General features: G+C 41.0%; 1 protein-coding gene across 1 annotated transcript in view; it reads right to left on the bottom strand.

The window, feature by feature from the left end:
• The window catches only part of RASA2 (RAS p21 protein activator 2), a 92381-nt gene that overhangs the window by 13283 nt on the left and 61688 nt on the right, over positions 1-17410 (bottom strand). Inside the window, exons 9-19 of the mRNA XM_090051080.1 lie at positions 15967-16065; positions 15052-15208; positions 13096-13244; positions 10562-10676; positions 9023-9097; positions 8086-8209; positions 5532-5638; positions 3689-3775; positions 3526-3603; positions 2490-2563; positions 14-120 (exon numbers count right to left, since the gene is read on the bottom strand). Of these exons, the coding sequence (XP_089907206.1) occupies positions 14-120; positions 2490-2563; positions 3526-3603; positions 3689-3775; positions 5532-5638; positions 8086-8209; positions 9023-9097; positions 10562-10676; positions 13096-13244; positions 15052-15208; positions 15967-16065 (1172 nt within the window). The remainder of the gene's footprint in view (positions 1-13; positions 121-2489; positions 2564-3525; positions 3604-3688; positions 3776-5531; positions 5639-8085; positions 8210-9022; positions 9098-10561; positions 10677-13095; positions 13245-15051; positions 15209-15966; positions 16066-17410) is intronic.

Here is a 17410-nt window from a genome sequence, read left to right as displayed (position 1 = left end):
TATGTCAACTTACCTTGTTGCTTATGGTAAGTAAGTTCTTTACTTGTTAGGTGGAACCATCGTCTCTTGAAATTTTTTTTTCCAATCAGAGTCCTTCCCTGAGCTCTTTTATACATTTCTCTGGGGAGGAGGGAAGAGAAGGGGGAAAATCACATAATAAAAATGGACAAATCCTCATCTATCAAAGACCCTTTAAAAATAGTACTTGAGAGAATAAGCTACTGTTTTTCAGGCAAAGACAACAACAATCTAGATTTAAAAGACATCTTTGATGCACAACAATAGGTCCAGAGACTTGTCTCATGTTCATGAAGTTCTTCAGCAGATAAAACTGTGAGCACTAGATCAATCAAAGGCGACCACCTGTTTGGAGCACCACTGCTAGAACAGGGTTCTTGCTTATCCCTCAACCTTCCCAAGAGGTGACGATACATCCAATTACGATATTCTGTCTCTCCTTCTATAGCTTTTACATGGGAGACTTAGGAAATAAATGCAGCTTAACTGATGCTGAACAATGAACAGCAGCAAGCATAGACCCAGATCAAATTGTGTTCAATGCTGTCTCAAATGTGTTCATTGCTTATACCCATTTTCAACAATGGATATTTCCTTACACAGATAAGGCTAAAAATCATACATTTGGTAGGGGTGGTTTGCCTATAACAGCTGTCTTGTCTTTTCGAGAAGGAGGTTCTTCCTCCTGTCTATATACACATACGTGCATTTTTAAGCTTTCCATGCTATAAATTCACTTCCCAGTTTTTTGCCTGTTACTGTCTAAGAATAGTTTGTAAGTAGACTGTTTCAAGACAGTCTATAAGAAAAGAAAGCTTATTTTTATTTTACCATTAACCACCGCTGTGACAAGTTTTTTTTTTAAGCATTCCACTGTTTACTAAGAATGAAACAGTGCTCTGCAATATTGGAAAGGGGTTTTTTTCATCTTAGAGTGGTGTATTTAGGCTGCTTGTGCTCAAGAACTGGGACAAAGTCATTCTAACAGTATGTCTTCATTATTTTGAAATAAATTTAATTCTATAAATCTTGAAGGTATACATTATATGACATCAGAAATAGAGGGAGAAAAGTCTGAAAAAATAGGAAATAACTTACAAATGGAACTTCTTATAATATGTAAAAATTCAGAAGACTAGAAGTAAGTGAATTCTAAAAACTGCTGATGGCTAACATTAAATATTTATAAAGATTTCATAAAAAGCATAATTAATACAACGTGAACAAATTGTTTTAAAATTAATGCTCAGTCATTAAGAAGAATTTGCTTTTATGAAATGGGGCTGTGAGGGCGCCGGGACCACAGGGGACCTGGCCCGAGGAAGGAAGCCCGGGTTTCCGCCCAGCTTCCGGGACCCGACCCGGAAGTCTGGTCAGGACTTTGAAGTCTCCCGGAACGTAAACCGGGCCGGCGTGGGACCGGCCCGGGGAAATAAAAGGAGCACCCCTACCCCGTGCAGAGAAGGACGGAGGCTCCGACGGGAGCCAGCCCCGGGAGCAGGAAAGCAGGGAGCGGTGCGAGAGGCGTGGACTGCGGCGGAGCCGGCGGCGGCAGCTTCGGGAGCGGCGGAGCTGGGAGCGGCGCGAGAGACGCCGACGGCAGCGGAGCCAGCGGCGGCAGCTTCAGGAGCAGCGGAGCCGGGAGCAGCGCTAGAGGCGCGGACTGCGGCGGAGCCGGCGCCAACAGGGCGTGCAGCAGCGGGACCGGAAGCCACGTGGCGAACCCCGGCGGCAGCAGAGGGGACCACAGTGGAGCCGGGAGCAGCGAGGCGTCCCGCCAAGCCACAGGTAGCACAGGGACCGGTGGCGGTTCCGACGGAGGGTCTCGAAAAGGGAACCTCGGCCGGAGGGACTCTCCTCCGGCGGATGGTGGCCGGTTGGTCACGGAGGAAGACCCGCGGGCAGGGCGGCGGACTTTGTAGCCACCCCCGGGTCTAGAGACTCAGGCCCGTTAGGGCCGAAAAAACCCCGGACTCGAGGAGCCCCAGTATCAGGGACACTAGGTAGTGGGGGGGGACTCCGAGGTGGGCTCGTCAGTGGACAGGTATCCCGCCGGAATATTCCGTCAGTGGGGGCATCCCAGTGGGGCCCCCTATCCCGGAGGCTCGGGCGAGGGTGTAGGGGAGGAGGAGCCCTCAGGACCCCTGGACTTTGGAGTCGGGTTACCCTGTTACGTGGACCGTCAGCTCACCGCCCGGGTGAACCCCTTTTGTTTTCCATCAAGTCGTGGCAGGCGAGATTGGCGGCGATGCGGCGGTCCGGCGCATACCCCCTCCTCTCCAGGGGACATTCGGGGAATTGGGGATCTCACTTTCAGGTGATCTACCCCTAACCCCCACAGGGGCGATCAATTCAGATTCTCAGTGTACAACTGGTATAACAGTCGTATCCTGCTGTAGAAAAGATTTTTGCATGTCTTGTTTCTTTACTAAATACTTGTGTAATGGGCAGTACTTTATACTTTTACTTACCCTTCTTTTAGAGTTACTGATTCACTCATTCCACTGGGCTCTCTACTTTCAGTAGAAGAAACGTCATCTAAAAACTTAATGTGGAAAAAGGAGAATAGATTTTATTTGGAAATAAAGAGACCAAAGCATCAATATAGCTAAACTGTTCTACAAATACTTACTGCAGTGTAAACCAATTATTTTGGGTAATGCAATGAAAATAGGAGTATATTATATGGACTTGATATATTAGAAGGCCAGTAAGTGAAAACATTTTAAAAGAGTACACCCAAAAATACATATTTTCTGAAAACCAATGGCACTTGCAAATCCATCACAGCTTTTTGTTAAAATGAGGTGGTAAGGATTTTGAGCCTCACAAAGTTCATTTGTTAAAAACATGCCTTACTATATTAAACATAAATATGAGAAAGTCTATGCAGAGGTTTATCAGGGCAGCCACAGTACAGAGGGCAGCACCAGCTGCCACGGAGCCAATGGTGGCAGGGAGCCAGCTGCTACTGTGGCAGCAACTATTCTACTTCTGCATCCCCCTGCTCCCCCAGGCAGTGACCTGGGTTGCTCTGCTTATGCTCCTGCTCCTATGTATTTTGTAAAGAAATATCTTTCTGTTAAGTATTCAGTATTAGGAATTTGGATAAAAGGAATAGTGATGGAATTTAAGGTACGACAGCTTCCTAATCATCAACAGATGCATGGTATGAAGTCTTTCACTGAGCATATTTGATATAATGTTCATAAAATATAACTTAGAGAATGTTTATATACAACATATATAAATATACATTAATACACATACAGTGTATAAATATATCCACAAGAGCATTAGATACAATACAGATCAAAAAGTTTGCTTCTATGGTTTTTCTTATCTATGGTTTATTAAAAAACTAAATTTCTCATAACGTTTTTCAATTTCTAAGTAAGAACTGCAAGGAAACATCCTACTGCATAAGCATTTCATTGTTACTACCCTGTTATAAAATGAATTAAAAAGAGCCAAATATTAAGTTAGATGATATCAGTAAAACAGTACCTTTTTAACAGCTTCAGTAAACTTTTCTTCTTGAAATGTTTTGAAAAATTCACACATAAATGTCTCCTTGAAACTTGACTAAAGAAAAGACATAAATTAGTGTTTAACGCCACAATCTGCAAACAAAAACACAAAAACAAAACAGCAACATTAGAATACTTACAATTTTGCTTTTGGACAAGCTGCCCCAGCTTCCCAATGTCTGGATGGTTTTTGATATAAGAGTTAATGTTCTGGAAGTCTGTGCATCCTAAAACAAGTATTTTAAAGAAAGAAAAAGTGAGATTTAAGAAAACAAGTCATTTAAAATAAAATCTGTAATGCAGGCATTCTGCAAAATGAACCTGTGACGTACTTTCATGCTATTTCTGGTTACAAATGACTTTCAGTATATTGTAATGAATTCATCCTATTCTGTAGAAGTTTGTAAGTTTGCCCTTACTACCACAGAACCATTTATTTCCAGTCGCATAAAACAACATCACTAACATTTGTCAGAGGCAGTTTATTAATTACATTAAAGCAAGTTGAAAAGTAAGTATTTGCACCCATGGAAATTTTTATGTTTAGGCAAAACCCAATTATCCAGTGAAAAACTGTTCAGACAGAAAATTTTCAATCAAATACAATTGTACAGGTCTCAGAGACCCTAAAATACTTTACTGTTGATGATCAGCAGAATTGGAAAATTTTATGGTACAAGCCTAAGAAATTCCATTTACTAAGTCAGACCATAGGTTCATCTAGCTCAGTATCCTGTGCCATACAGTGGCACAGTGGATGCTGGAGGGAGAGTGAGCTCAGTTTAAGAAGTTTCAGATTCAGAGGCACCTCTATCTTACCACGTTCACCCCCCTCCAGATGGAACCTTTCCTTCATCCCAGATTTTTTTAAGCTTAAAGCATATTTAATGTTACATACAAACTTGAGTATTTTATATTACTGTCTTCACAATATTTAACCAATTTGACTGTATACTAATTTCCAGATCACAAGATTTAAGACAAGATTATAAATACGACCATGGAGAGAAACTTGCCCTTTTTGGCTGCTTACAGTGTGAAAAAAACAAAACAAAACAAAACAGTGCTTCTCTTTCACCTTGGTGTGCTCCTGCACAAGGCACAGTGCATGCCCAGAAGAGGCATCTTGTTAGTTGGACCCAACTTGCCCAACATCTGTATAGATCATGTGTTTCAGCAGGGCTTTTTGGTGTTTTTATCTAATCGTTGACTGAATCAGCTATTAGATAAAAGTGCCAAAAAGCCTTGCTAAAGTGGTCAATGTATACAGAAGCTGGGAAGCCGGGTCAAGCTAATGTGTTGCCTCTTCCAGTAAAATGCTGAGATTTTTTTTGGTTTTGTTTTCACATCTGTCAGCGCCCTTTGTGCTTAATTTGGAAAATGCAATGCTAATGGAAAATAGCAATGGTGTGATTAGGGTCTGATCCTCAATCCTAATGATCACCCCTCCTGCCATGTCACACATGCCAGCCAGAAGGCACAATTTTGGGATCAGGGATGAGATGGAACACATGCCAGAAGCCACAGAAAGCATTTCGTCCCATGACTGCCATTTGAGACAAGGAGCATATTTTTAAAAGGCAGATACGACATCTATGATCAAGGATATCCATGGAATTCAAGAGTAGAACTACTAGTTCTTTTTTTGAAAAAAAAAAAAAAAAATCTGGTGCCCCTACTACAAATTACCACTCCCCCCAGAAAGAGTATCATTTTCCCCTAAAAACATCAAAAACACACCTTCCTTTGTCAACAGCTCTATTCTATTTGAGAACTAACTGCCTACTCAACATTAGCAATTTGTCACTAGGAGAGCCACAACCTCTGACAGGTTGTGAAAAGTAAAGTCCAACTTACAGAAAATTAGAAACCCTGATTTTCTTGTCAAACTACAGAGGAAAGCCAGTGAAAGAAACTTATGCCTAACACCTTCCTAGCTAAAGAAACCTACAGATTATGAATAAAAATGGAACAAAAACTTACTGGATGGTGAGGTCGTAAATGAAAAGTATGAGGTGAGACTACGGCTACAGCAAAGAAACGAAGAAACACAAAGCTGCTCACTGCAGAATACTGTACATGAGGGTCATCTGCAGAGAGAAACCATGAAATGTAACATGCACTAAACTTAATAGGAAACAATGAAGATAATCAACACAAAAACCTTGGGAAAATAATCCCAATGTTCTATTTGTCTATAGAACAGGGGTTGGTAATGTTTCTGGCCAGAGTGCCAAAAACACCTGTAACCTCAACGGGTAAGATGTTGGCATGGCAGGGATAAATGGTGGGAGAGCTGCAAGGGACCCAATCCTTGTTGTGAAAGCATAGCAGAGGTCCCTTCCCTGCCACCCGCCTGAGGCACATGCGCCAAGCAAAATGCCTTTGCATGCCATACTCTGGCACGCATGCCAGGGGTTGCCTACCACTGTTATAGAATTTGTCAATAGAATACAGAATAAGGGCATGAAACAAGGAATTGCTATGACAAGAAAGCCTTTTTTATACTTCAAGAGAAAGTGACATTATATATGTATTTAATGTTTCCACTGTTCTTAATGCTGGCTCAACCCCACTTGTTTGGCAACATGGTTGGAACAAGCTTTTTTAAAACAACACCATGTTGACTAGACCCTACTCTGTATGAGAGTTAAAATATTTCTAACTGCAAAAGACGCAACTACACTACAGCTAAGGTTGTCAATGTACTAGTACATTTAAGGTTAAAGTTAGGAGGCAGTCCAACCACATTAAGGTAAATGCACAGTCAATGCACTCAGGCAATTTTCTCTCACTATTGTAACACTATGAAATAACCATAATTATGGCTAGTTCCAGAATAAAAAATAAACATTTTTTTCTCTATCATGTCAACAAAAGGTGAAGTTAAAGGTTTTTCATTTCATAACCATCAACACATGATAACCAAGATGAGTCTTTCTTCATGGAATTTTCTGTAGAACATTCAGGGCCTGGACAGGCATTACATTTATAGCACTACAAGTGCTGCAGCACTCTGAAATACTACAAAAAATGCAGTGCTACAGGTAACACTGGAGATGTACAAAGGTACCAACACACTTAATAGCCAGGGCCCTGGGGCTGTGCTCTCCACCCTTCCTCCTCCACTAGGAAGCCTGTTAGTGAACACACTCACTACCAGCCTGCTGCCACCCAAAGGTGTGGTGGAGAGCTGAGCAACAACCCTTGGAGACTCCCATGGTGCAGCACCTAGTTCTGGGAAGGCAGTAGTTCTGTTAACTCTCCCCAGTTTTGCATGGTGGGGATGAGGGGCTATCAGCTGGCACCCTGCTGCCTCAGTCTCCAGGGGCTTGCTGCTTACTCCCTCTCAGCAGGGGAATGGGCAGACCTTCAGTGATTGTGCAGCAGCACTGTCCCCTCCACCCTGCTACCAAAGGCTGCCACCTGCTCCTCCACCCCTAGGGCAACCGGGAGAGTGGAGTGCTCAGTGAGTGTTCACCGCACACTGCCTGCATCCCCACCCACCTTTGGGATACTGGGGGCCTTTACAGCACTACAGTGTATTGTACAGTTGTTACATGTAGCACGTCTCAGAAGCTCCTGTTTTATCCAGGGCCATTTTTTGTGGTGCTTCCACCATTTCTGTAACACCGCAGGGGATGTGCATGCTCTCATGCCTACTTGACTTACATAATGCTACAAATGTAATGTGTATCCATGACCACAGCTTCTACTGAAAAAAAGCTTTTTGGTATGAAAAACAACCCCTCCTCATTCTACCAATGTATTTTTTTTAAATTCATTTTTAAATTGTAGGCCACTGCACAATTATTTGCTGAATTTCAATTCCACAGAAAGTTCCAAAACACAATGTTATTCCATTATGGCATTAAATTATTCTATTATTAAGAAAATTCATACAGCAAATGCGTTATGATACCAGGAGCTGAATTTCCTAAAGAACCCTTTTAAATCTCAAACTACAGCCTACTTGCTTATAATAAGAAAACGTATCCAACAGTCAAACAGCAACTGCTATAATTTGGAGAATGACATAATATTTTTCATATGTAACAAAAGTGGCCGAGTCCCTACATTAATACTTGAAAATGCTCAACTCAGCTTTAATCATGCAACTACCTTGCCATAATACAGCAGCTATATATTACGTAATTAGATATAAAATTTTGTGGCAGGCATTTTCATAGCAGTAAATTGAACATATAGCACTGGAGTGGTATCAGTTTATTAAAATGATTTCCATATTGTTTCTGCTTTTCTGTAGGTACTTCTTTATATTTTTGGTCTCTGCTTTGCTATTTGTGTGACGTCTAGTTCTGTTTCTTTGATGTATTAAGTAGTGCTTAAGTCTTGTCAATATAATAATATAAAGGGTGACAAAGATGAGCATTTGGTTACTGGGTTTACAAACACTCACTATCGTGAACTGTTCTGAAAAACCATTAAACAGGTAAGTGTTCCACACAATAAAACTGCATATGCAGGACAGGGGACGCAAAAGACTTCTAAACAAAAGTTTTTCAAACATACTTACTTGGAAATCTATTGGCAGCCAAATGTCTCAGAGCATAAAAAACATCACACATTAAGGTAGGGCAACTTATACTTGACTGTACAATAGTATTGAATACTTTGTCTACATAGTAGCGTAGATTCTCCTACAAGAATAAATAAGCATATTTTTTTCAGGAAAAAAAAAGAAATCAATGTTTCCATTACGTATAGCTGAGCATATATATGGCTATATTTTATTATTTTGTATTTTATTCCTACACAATGCACACATCATCATACACTAATGAATGCTTGGTAGCCTCTTTGAATATAACTTGTATGGTGCAAACAAACAAAACTCTTAAGACAAACTAACCAACTAACTGTATCCCATTTTTACAAGGCTGACACTGCTAAAAGCTAATTTGGTGAGCTTCACTGTATTTCAGAATCAGGACACCACAGAAAAGTGAAATGTAGCAGCAAGTTGTCAGGATATGGAATTTTCCAACAGTGTTCTAGAGATAACTGGTACTTCCACTGTCTTCTGTGAATGTCACCATCTGGCAAGAACTGATCTTAACAACAGTAAGTGAAGAGTTTTCCAATTAAGTTTTAAGCAGAGCTGACAGCAGAAGCAGCCAAATTTATCATCTTTGTACTTGAAAACATTCAAATTGGGGAAGATCAGGACTCTCAGAAAACTGAAAAATGGGACAAAGCAACTGACAAAAGATTGGGGAATAATTCATTTTGTGCTACCGTCGCAAACAGAAATGAGAAGATAATACACAATGCAGCAGATAACACTGCAGGAATGAATACCCTAGGGAAGGATACCAATACCAGAGACAGGTCATTTTATACTTTCTCCAGTGCTATAATGAAACTGATCTATATCAAACTTTGACAAGAGGGAAATTAATTAGGCAGGAAAACCAAACCAAAACAAAGACAGAAATGGTTAGGACACTCACCTTGTTAATTTCTACATTATCCCCTTCTCTCAGTTTGATGGGATCAATTTCACAGGGCTTAGGGGATTCACAGATCTTAAACAAAACAACAAAAACAGTATTAAAGCACATTGGTTACTTTTTTGAGCACAAAAAATAACTATATTTTTGTTACACATGCTCAATTAACTTACGTCTAATAAATAAGCAAGTAAACAGCTTTAACTAAAAACACACCTTAGATTTAAGACATCAAACTGAACAGTTTTTGCAAAGCTGGAAAAGGAAGGAGCAGCACATAAGAAGCCTCCCCCTCTACCTTACGTACCTGCATCAGGAGCAGTCACACTGCTGGTTTGTGTTTCACTGCAAAGATACTACTCTGTCACCCTAAGCCTCCCCTACCAACGTGCTCATTTCATATTTGGTCAAAGTGAATCTAGTCAGAGCGGTGTAACCACCTTTCTCATGGTCACACTCCTGCTGAAATTCTGCCTGTCTGAACATCTGCAGTGACTCCTATGGTGTGAAAGAGAGAACAACTGCCTCTAATAAGCAATTAAGTTTAAAAAAAGGTATGTAAATATGTATTTTAAAGTATGTAAAATATACTGTATTTGCTAACAAATCAATAAAAACAACTCAGCATACTTACTATTGTAATTCCCTACTAGAGTACTATACTTAGTATTTTCTTTATATAAGAGTTAGGGCTGTCAAACTATTAAAAAATTGATTGCAAATAGTTGCGTGCTTAAAAATATTAGTTGCAATTAATCGTGACTTTAATTGCACAACTAAAAACTCAAAATTATGCACAGAAAAACTAAAAAATTATGCAAATTTATGCAGGTACTTTGTATGGTTGTGGGGGGTGTCTGTGGAGGGAATTTGTGAAGGTGTGGTAGGCTGTGGGTATGTGTGTGGGGTTTGGAACCGGGGGGGGGCGGGGGGAGGAGGGCCCTGCATGATCTGACAGGATCTGGGGTACTGCGCATCAGAAGTGAGAAGCAGCAGCAGGGCTGGGGGGGCTGTGGTTTGGGAATGAGGGGCAGAGCATGGGCATATCACTGCCCCCCCACTATCATATTACCCTGCCTCACAGGGGTCCTCTTTTCCTGAAACTGGGAATTTGGTAACCTTATAGGAATGCAGCCCAGTGGTGGGTACAGCAGGATCTAGCAGGTAAATGTGTGGAAAAGAAGGGGCAGGGGGCCAGACTGAGGCCCCCAAGGTGAGGCAGGGAGTGGGGCAGGGGTGTATGGAACCCTGGGGTGGATCATGGGATGGAGCTGCAGGCAGCTTGTCTAGGGGCACGGGCTGGGGGGCGGGGAAGAGGCAGGCAGGCACAGCTCCACATCACTGCATGCAGCCCTGGAGATGGCATGGGGGGCATGTGCCCCACTAGGCGGCAGAAATGGCAGTGGAGCAGAGCCTAGGTGCAGACTCCAAAAAAATTAATGCAAGAACCAATTAACATGTTAATCACACACATTAAAGAAATAAGAGTACATATAAATAAGAAAATAACCCAATATCTTATCCAGCAAACTACCATACCTCATCCAAAATAGGTTTTAATGTAACTTTCAGGTAGTGCTTTCCCACTATTTTCATCATCTCGTCTACACATCGAGTAGCTAAAGTGTTTCCTCTAAAAATTGTGTTTGCTTCTCTGTAACAAGGAAAGTGACACTTTTAAATTATATCAAGCAATAAAGCCTAAGCAACATAAGAAATAAGTCTGATGAGTATTTAAAATGTTGTTACATAAATCCATGTTTAGATAACCTTTAAAAAAAGGAGTTACACACTAGAACTAAATTTTTCATTTTGCAAGATAGCCATGAACAGGAACGACACGCAGCAAGAAAACCAAAAATGAACAAGCATACACAAATGTTGTCATTACAGCAGTCTGAAACAAATTTCAGATGTAGCTACCCTATAGAACAGTTTGAACAACCCTTTTTTTCTTTAAAAATGTGAGCTTACTAGTTCCAGCCAGTAAATATTTAATCTAAAATATTTTTTGGCTATAGCTGTTGATTATTAGATAGCTATACATACAGTTATAAGAAATTTCTTCTAGTTTTGGAAAAGGACAGGTATATAATAGCATCAGTGTAATAAGGAGGGGGGACTTCCTGCTTAGGAACACTTCAGCTGATCCAGTGCAACTATTTAGTTGTCTGTCCATCCCTAACAGTAATAGAGCCAGAGCATGGCTATTTGTCCCATAATGAAACTGTGCAAATTACTGTGGTTTAGATAGAGACAGACAAAAACTGCAACACTGCAGTAAGGCCTTCCCTCTTTTACAGCAGCATAAGTGTTTTGTCTATCCAATCTCTGATAACTCCAGCTTTGACTGCGGACAGAAATTCATTTCTAGGAAATCTGCAGCACTCAAAAATGTGGCATGGGGAGAGGAGAGGGGAGGAGAGGGAGTTGCTCCCTTGCTCCCCCCATGGCAATAAGGTTGTCTCTGTTGGCAGAGGGGTGACGGGAATGCTCCCCACTACCCCATCCCTGTGGCTGAACCAGCTGTTTCCACTTGGGCTTTGGCAACAGGAAGAGCTGCCATATTCCCCACAGGAAGAGCAGTTGTTCCCAGAGTTCCTGAGAGGCAGGGAGCAGATCTGGCTGCTGCTTTTGCCTTGCAAGGGCTGGGGCTGTTCTCCCTCATCCCTGCCATCCCCAGTGTCTCTTTACCACCCCAGGGAGTTCTAGGACTCTCCAAGGGGTGGCAGGAAACCCTGCTGCCCACTGAACAGCACCAGGTAACCCCGATACTGTTCACAGAATGGCAGGAATGCCTAGGGGGTAGAAGTGGTGAGGAGCCCTGGTCCCTACAGGGTGTCCCAGTGCTGTTCAAAAGGAAGGAGTCAATACCAGGGTTTGAACAGTATTGATACTATTTCAGGGCTTGGAGGCAGGGTCCCAGCAGGGCTCCCTAACAGCTCCCCACTGGCTGGGCCATCAAGTAGCGAGACTTCTCCCTCCCTTCCTCCTCAATGGAAAGGGAAGGGAGAGTAAAGGACTGTGGGATATAAGTGTCCTAGGGACCACGAGAGAAGTGTAAACATTATAGGCAGCACTAGAAAACTTCTGTCTCCAGAGAAGTTGGTATTTATGAGAATTATTGTGTGGAAGAGCTCATTTTCTTCCACAAGAAACCTCATTTAATCACCTGTACACTAGCTTTTTGTGACAGGAAAAATACGTTTTTCTGGCACAAATGTAATGCCTGTCTGTGGCTTTAATTCATTTAAAATTGAACTGATAAACCCCAATGGAAAGCACAGTAAGTAAGTAAGGAACTAACATTTTACATAACAAATTGCACTTAAAAATATTTTAATGTGCTGAAGTATAAGCCAGATTCCCTCATTCTATTCAAAGCTAGAATAAGTAGGCTTTGCTAGGGCCTGCTTTGTGGTGACAGAACCTATTCTATAATCTTCAGTTCTAGAGAACAACAAAACATCTTGAAAAATCACTTTCTCTGTGCTCTGAGAAGCGCAGACCTACAGACCATGCGGGTGATCCCTCCAGGGTAGACACTATCACTGTGTGGAAGAGCACTGTGCCACGGTGCAGTTTAAGATGCACAGGAAAGTGCAGAAACCACCCACATGGAATATCCCTACATAGGCAGAAAATGGCAACCTGCCTTTTAGGTCAGTCATAAGCACTCAGAGAAGAAGGATTGTATCCTAAGAAGTTTTTTGAAAGTCAAATTTCAGACTAGTGACTGCCAAAATTTAGACAGAGTGGCCAAATCAGTACTTAAAACAGAAAAATGTTATGTGTTGTAAAACAGTTCTAACAAGCTAACTAAATTCCACATAGAAAGAGCTACAGCCAGCCTATCAAAACCAGCCCATCAAAAGTAGCTCTCTGATTGGAACTCCTGAACCTCAGCTAGAGTAATATTACAAATGCGGCAACACAGAATTAAATGACCAATGAATGCCAACTATCAACTGAGACAGCGAAAGCTAGCACACATTTATCAACATTTTGTTATATAATGGACTAAAACTAGAAAAGAGATAAGTCTTATTAAATTATGGAAAAGCAAAACATACTGGGTGTCCTTCAAGTCTAGTTCTGCCACTCCAGTGACAAATGGAACTAGCTTCTGGTGGTGCAGCAACAACCTTACAAGAGGTAAAACAACATCATATTTATCTTGACACACTTCACCTAAGATGCAGGCAGCAGATGAAGAAATTGGCTGCAACAAAGAAAGGGAAAACCAAGACAAAAATAATTAAGCACTGGAGAAGAGTATGTCAATCAAACTTAACAAGACTGAAGACACCATTATTTTTTGTGAGAAGCTTAGCTATGTGTATTGGTTGAGTGAATGAGACTGATAATTTCTTCACAGAAATACATTATTGAGAATTGATGTTTACTTACTGAGATAAGTCATTAAATATCAATTAATTTAAATCTAAATTCAATGTCCATTCAATAATATTTTCACAAGGTCACATAGTTTCATAGTTGGTAGGGTGGGAAGGGACCTCAGCAAATCATTTAGTCTGACCCCCTGCCATGGCAGGAAAGAGTACAGGGGTCAAATGACCTCGGCTAGGTGTCTATTTAGCCTCCTTTTGAAGACCCTGAGGGTAGCAGCAAGCACCACTTCCCTTGGAAGTTGGTTCCAGATCCTAGCCGCCCTGACTGTGAAGTAGCGCCTCCTGATATCTAGCCTGAATCTACTCTCTGTCTACGGCTGTTATTCCTTGCTACTCCTGGTAGTGCTCAGGGGAACAGGGATTCTTCCATTGCTTGCTGGTCCCCCTTGGTCAGTTTATAGATGGCCACAAGATCCCCTCTCAACCTTCTCTTGTGGAGGCTGAACAGGTTCAGGTCCCGTAACCTCCCCTCGTAAAGCCTACATTGCTGTCCCTTGATCATGCGAATGGCCCCTACTCTGTACCCTCTCCATGCTATCCACATCCCTTCTGAAGTGCGGCACCCAGAACTGGATGCAGTACTCCAACTGCAGCCTGACCAATGTCACACGGAGGGGGAGGATCACCTCCTTGGACCTGCTCGTGATGCATCTATGGATGCACGACAAGGTGCGGTTAGCCTTCCTGACCGCGTCCCCACATTGTTGGCCCATATTCATCTTGGAGTCAATAATGACTCCAAGATCCTTTTCTGCCTCTGTGCTGATGAGAAGGGAGTTCCCCAGCCTGTAGGTATGGTGCTGGTTCTTCCTCTAAGTTCTAAGAGACACTATATCTTAGGAGCATTTTTTCACTATATAACAGACCACATGCCAATCAGAAATGGATCTCATCATCACAACAGTCCTTTCAGTAGGAAGTGCTATCTTTACTTTATAGAAGGGAAACTGAGGCATAATCAAGATTAAGTAATTCCAAATCCAGTATCTCAAGGCAATGTGTTAGCTAAACCTACAAAGTCCCAACCCAGTAACCTATAAACTAGACCAGGGATTCTCAATGCATAGCCTGTGGCTCAGCCCCTGACACCTGGGTCATCAGGCCTGCAGGGTTCCCAAGGGCCTGAAAATTTAGTGGCAGGGGACCAAATGTCGCTGCTCCCATGGTGCCAAATTTTTGGAACTATGGGGAGCCTGGCAGGCTGGATACTATGGCCTTGTGTACTGGACTGGGTGTGCACTGTGGTGTGGGGCCCAATTCTAACACCTGGGGCCCGATTCTAACACATGCCATCATTGGCTGGTCCTTGGTTTCCTCTTTTGCTCCAGGTAGAAAATAAACTGGCAACAGCTCCACACCTGGCACAGACTACTTTATTTCTTCCTTTTTTGTAGGAACAGCTATAGTGATCAGAAATTGGGGAATGGGTAAGTAAAGGCAGGGGAGAGTTAAGACACTCCCATTTAACAGGAGCTGAAGTCATGACTGTAGCCTCTTCATCCATCATGATTCAAGGTAGCCTACTGGAAAGCAGAATAAGAGTTCTATGCATCTTTGAGATGCATAATGAGTCATAACCCAAAGGGGGTTGTTTAAAAAAAAAAAGCTCAAACTTACCTGAACATCTGGTGATTTTAGCAGCAAATTTCTTAAAGAAGTATAATCCTCAGATGGAAGTACACAGTCTTCAGTATAGCAAATATTTAGCCGAAGTGAACCCAGCTCATCTGTTTTAGAAGACTTGTTTCCATTTTCTCTTGGTTGTAATAAGTACCTGAAGACAACACAGCAAAATATTGCGTTTAAAAGTTACTGTTTCAGTAACTTGATTAATACTGAAGTATGGTAAGATGACAGTCAAGTAGCCCAGGACATATTAACTCAGCCAGAATCCAATAACACTGCCAATAACTTAAACAAAATTAACACACAAAACAAAACAACCCCCTCCAAACCCAAAAGTAGGACATGAGGAGAAAAATATGATAATTTCCATTTAGAAAAATGCAACAACAACAACAAAACATAGCATTTGATGCATCTTCAGTAGATAAGCACCCAGGCAGGGACTGGGGGGAGGGATGAAAGGATGTGTGAGCAGGTGCTATCTGCTCTCTACACCATGCCCTGCTGCTTTTCCCGCTGCAGCATTGGGGGACAAATTTAAAGCTGTCCCTTCAATAGTTAGATTCTATACATGGGAAATTATAGCAAATTTATCATTTTCCATGTACAGAATTTAATTATTGGTGAAGTATGACATAACTTAAAATTAGGAGTGATCTTGGATTTGGGTAATATGGTATAATATTTTAATATTCTTATATTATTCTATCTCTCATACAAACACATGGAATTTTCCCCTCCCTTCTAGCCCTCCATATTCCTCAAATTACTTTGTCTTTTTTCTGTAAAACATTTACAGACAAAAACAGAGCATGTATTTAAGTATCTATTATCTGCTACAAATATGACTTCTATTTATGGGACATCAGTTTAGGATTGAATATTCCTTGTTCCATTCTTTCTTACCATGCTTGGAAGGAATCATTTCTTAACACTTTAACAGGAACTTTAATTTCTCCCAGAAAGACATCTTGTATCAGGTTTCCATTGTTCCATAAATCAACCCTGAAAATACATGCACACTGTTCTTAATTTTCTGGAAATGGTAAATATAAAAATCCTCCTATATTTCAAGGCAGTTAATGATTTGCAGCACTAATTCAGCATGCATAAATACTAAAAAAGGTTAGAATTCTCACAGCAATCCAATTGAAAATCAATACGAATTCAAATATATGTCCTATTAAATCCTTAAAGCAGCCTGGGAAAAATTTAGATGGTGAAAGTTAGAATAACAACTCAGTAAAAGAGGCGATATTTGTTAATATATGTATATTTCAAATACCGCCCCCCAAATAAAGTGAATGATATTTCTGTATTTCTTTCTCAGGTGCTTATAGTGATTGTTTACCCAAATATTTTGATAATTCTACTTTCCTGTTAAAATTGGGCACACTGCAATAGCACATTAACACATGCACTTGTTTTCTCAATGATGGCTCATGTTTAAAACCTAGAAAGGTGTCACAACCCCACAACATGCATCTTTGTTGAATTACTTCCTTCTTACCTCTGACATTTCTGTTACACAGCGGATATGTTAAGAAGAACAAAAAAATTAATGCTGTATTTGCTGGGACATCATTGCTTTTCTAAATACACTTGCATCTATAATGGAATTGACAATCTCTTAACTGGCTAATTAAGAGATGCTTATGGATTTTGAAAATAGAATCAGAAGTGCACAAACAGTGAATACTTAAGTGACTGCTCAAATTAAATCCCAACTACTGCCTGTTATCTGATATAAAATGCACACCAGCCACCAAATTACTATTTTCATTTTTTATTGGGCATGCACTCGTGCAAAAGTAATGGGCAGGATGTCTCCAAGATTCTCTAATTATACAACACAAATACAGGTTGACTAATGCAAAGTATGCAGCAACAGAAAGGGGAAACAAGATGTACAGGTGCTCCTTATGTCTGCTGGAAGAAGCTCTGATATATAATCCCCCAGTATATAATACCACATACTAGTAGGCACACAGGAGAGACTAGTTCCTGCCCATTCCCTCAAAAAAGCATGATTTCTAGAGACAGTAGATTGCTACCATGTGGATTACATGAGTTCTTTGTACTCATCTCAATATTCTACCAGATTTCTCGATGTGTGCATTGAGAGAAAGGGGTTTATTTGTATTTTTTTTAGATGTATGCAAGACATTTTGAATTTATCACCAGGTATACTTATGGTAGCAGTTGCATTTTTGGGAGAGCGAGAGAGAAGATTTTTTTTTTGTTTTCTGTATGAAGGTAACACTATTCACTTGCAGGAACGCAGTTTAAGGAAGCCATTAAAACAACTTACCTTGTGGAATGTTAAGTCTAAGCAAAAATTCAGGGACAC

Source organism: Crocodylus siamensis, chromosome 6 (genome assembly GCF_052110815.1).
Source record: "Crocodylus siamensis isolate JL-2025a chromosome 6, ASM5211081v1, whole genome shotgun sequence".
In the NCBI taxonomy this organism is placed as follows: Eukaryota; Metazoa; Chordata; order Crocodylia; family Crocodylidae; genus Crocodylus; species Crocodylus siamensis.
This window is presented reverse-complemented; position numbering and strand designations above follow the sequence as displayed.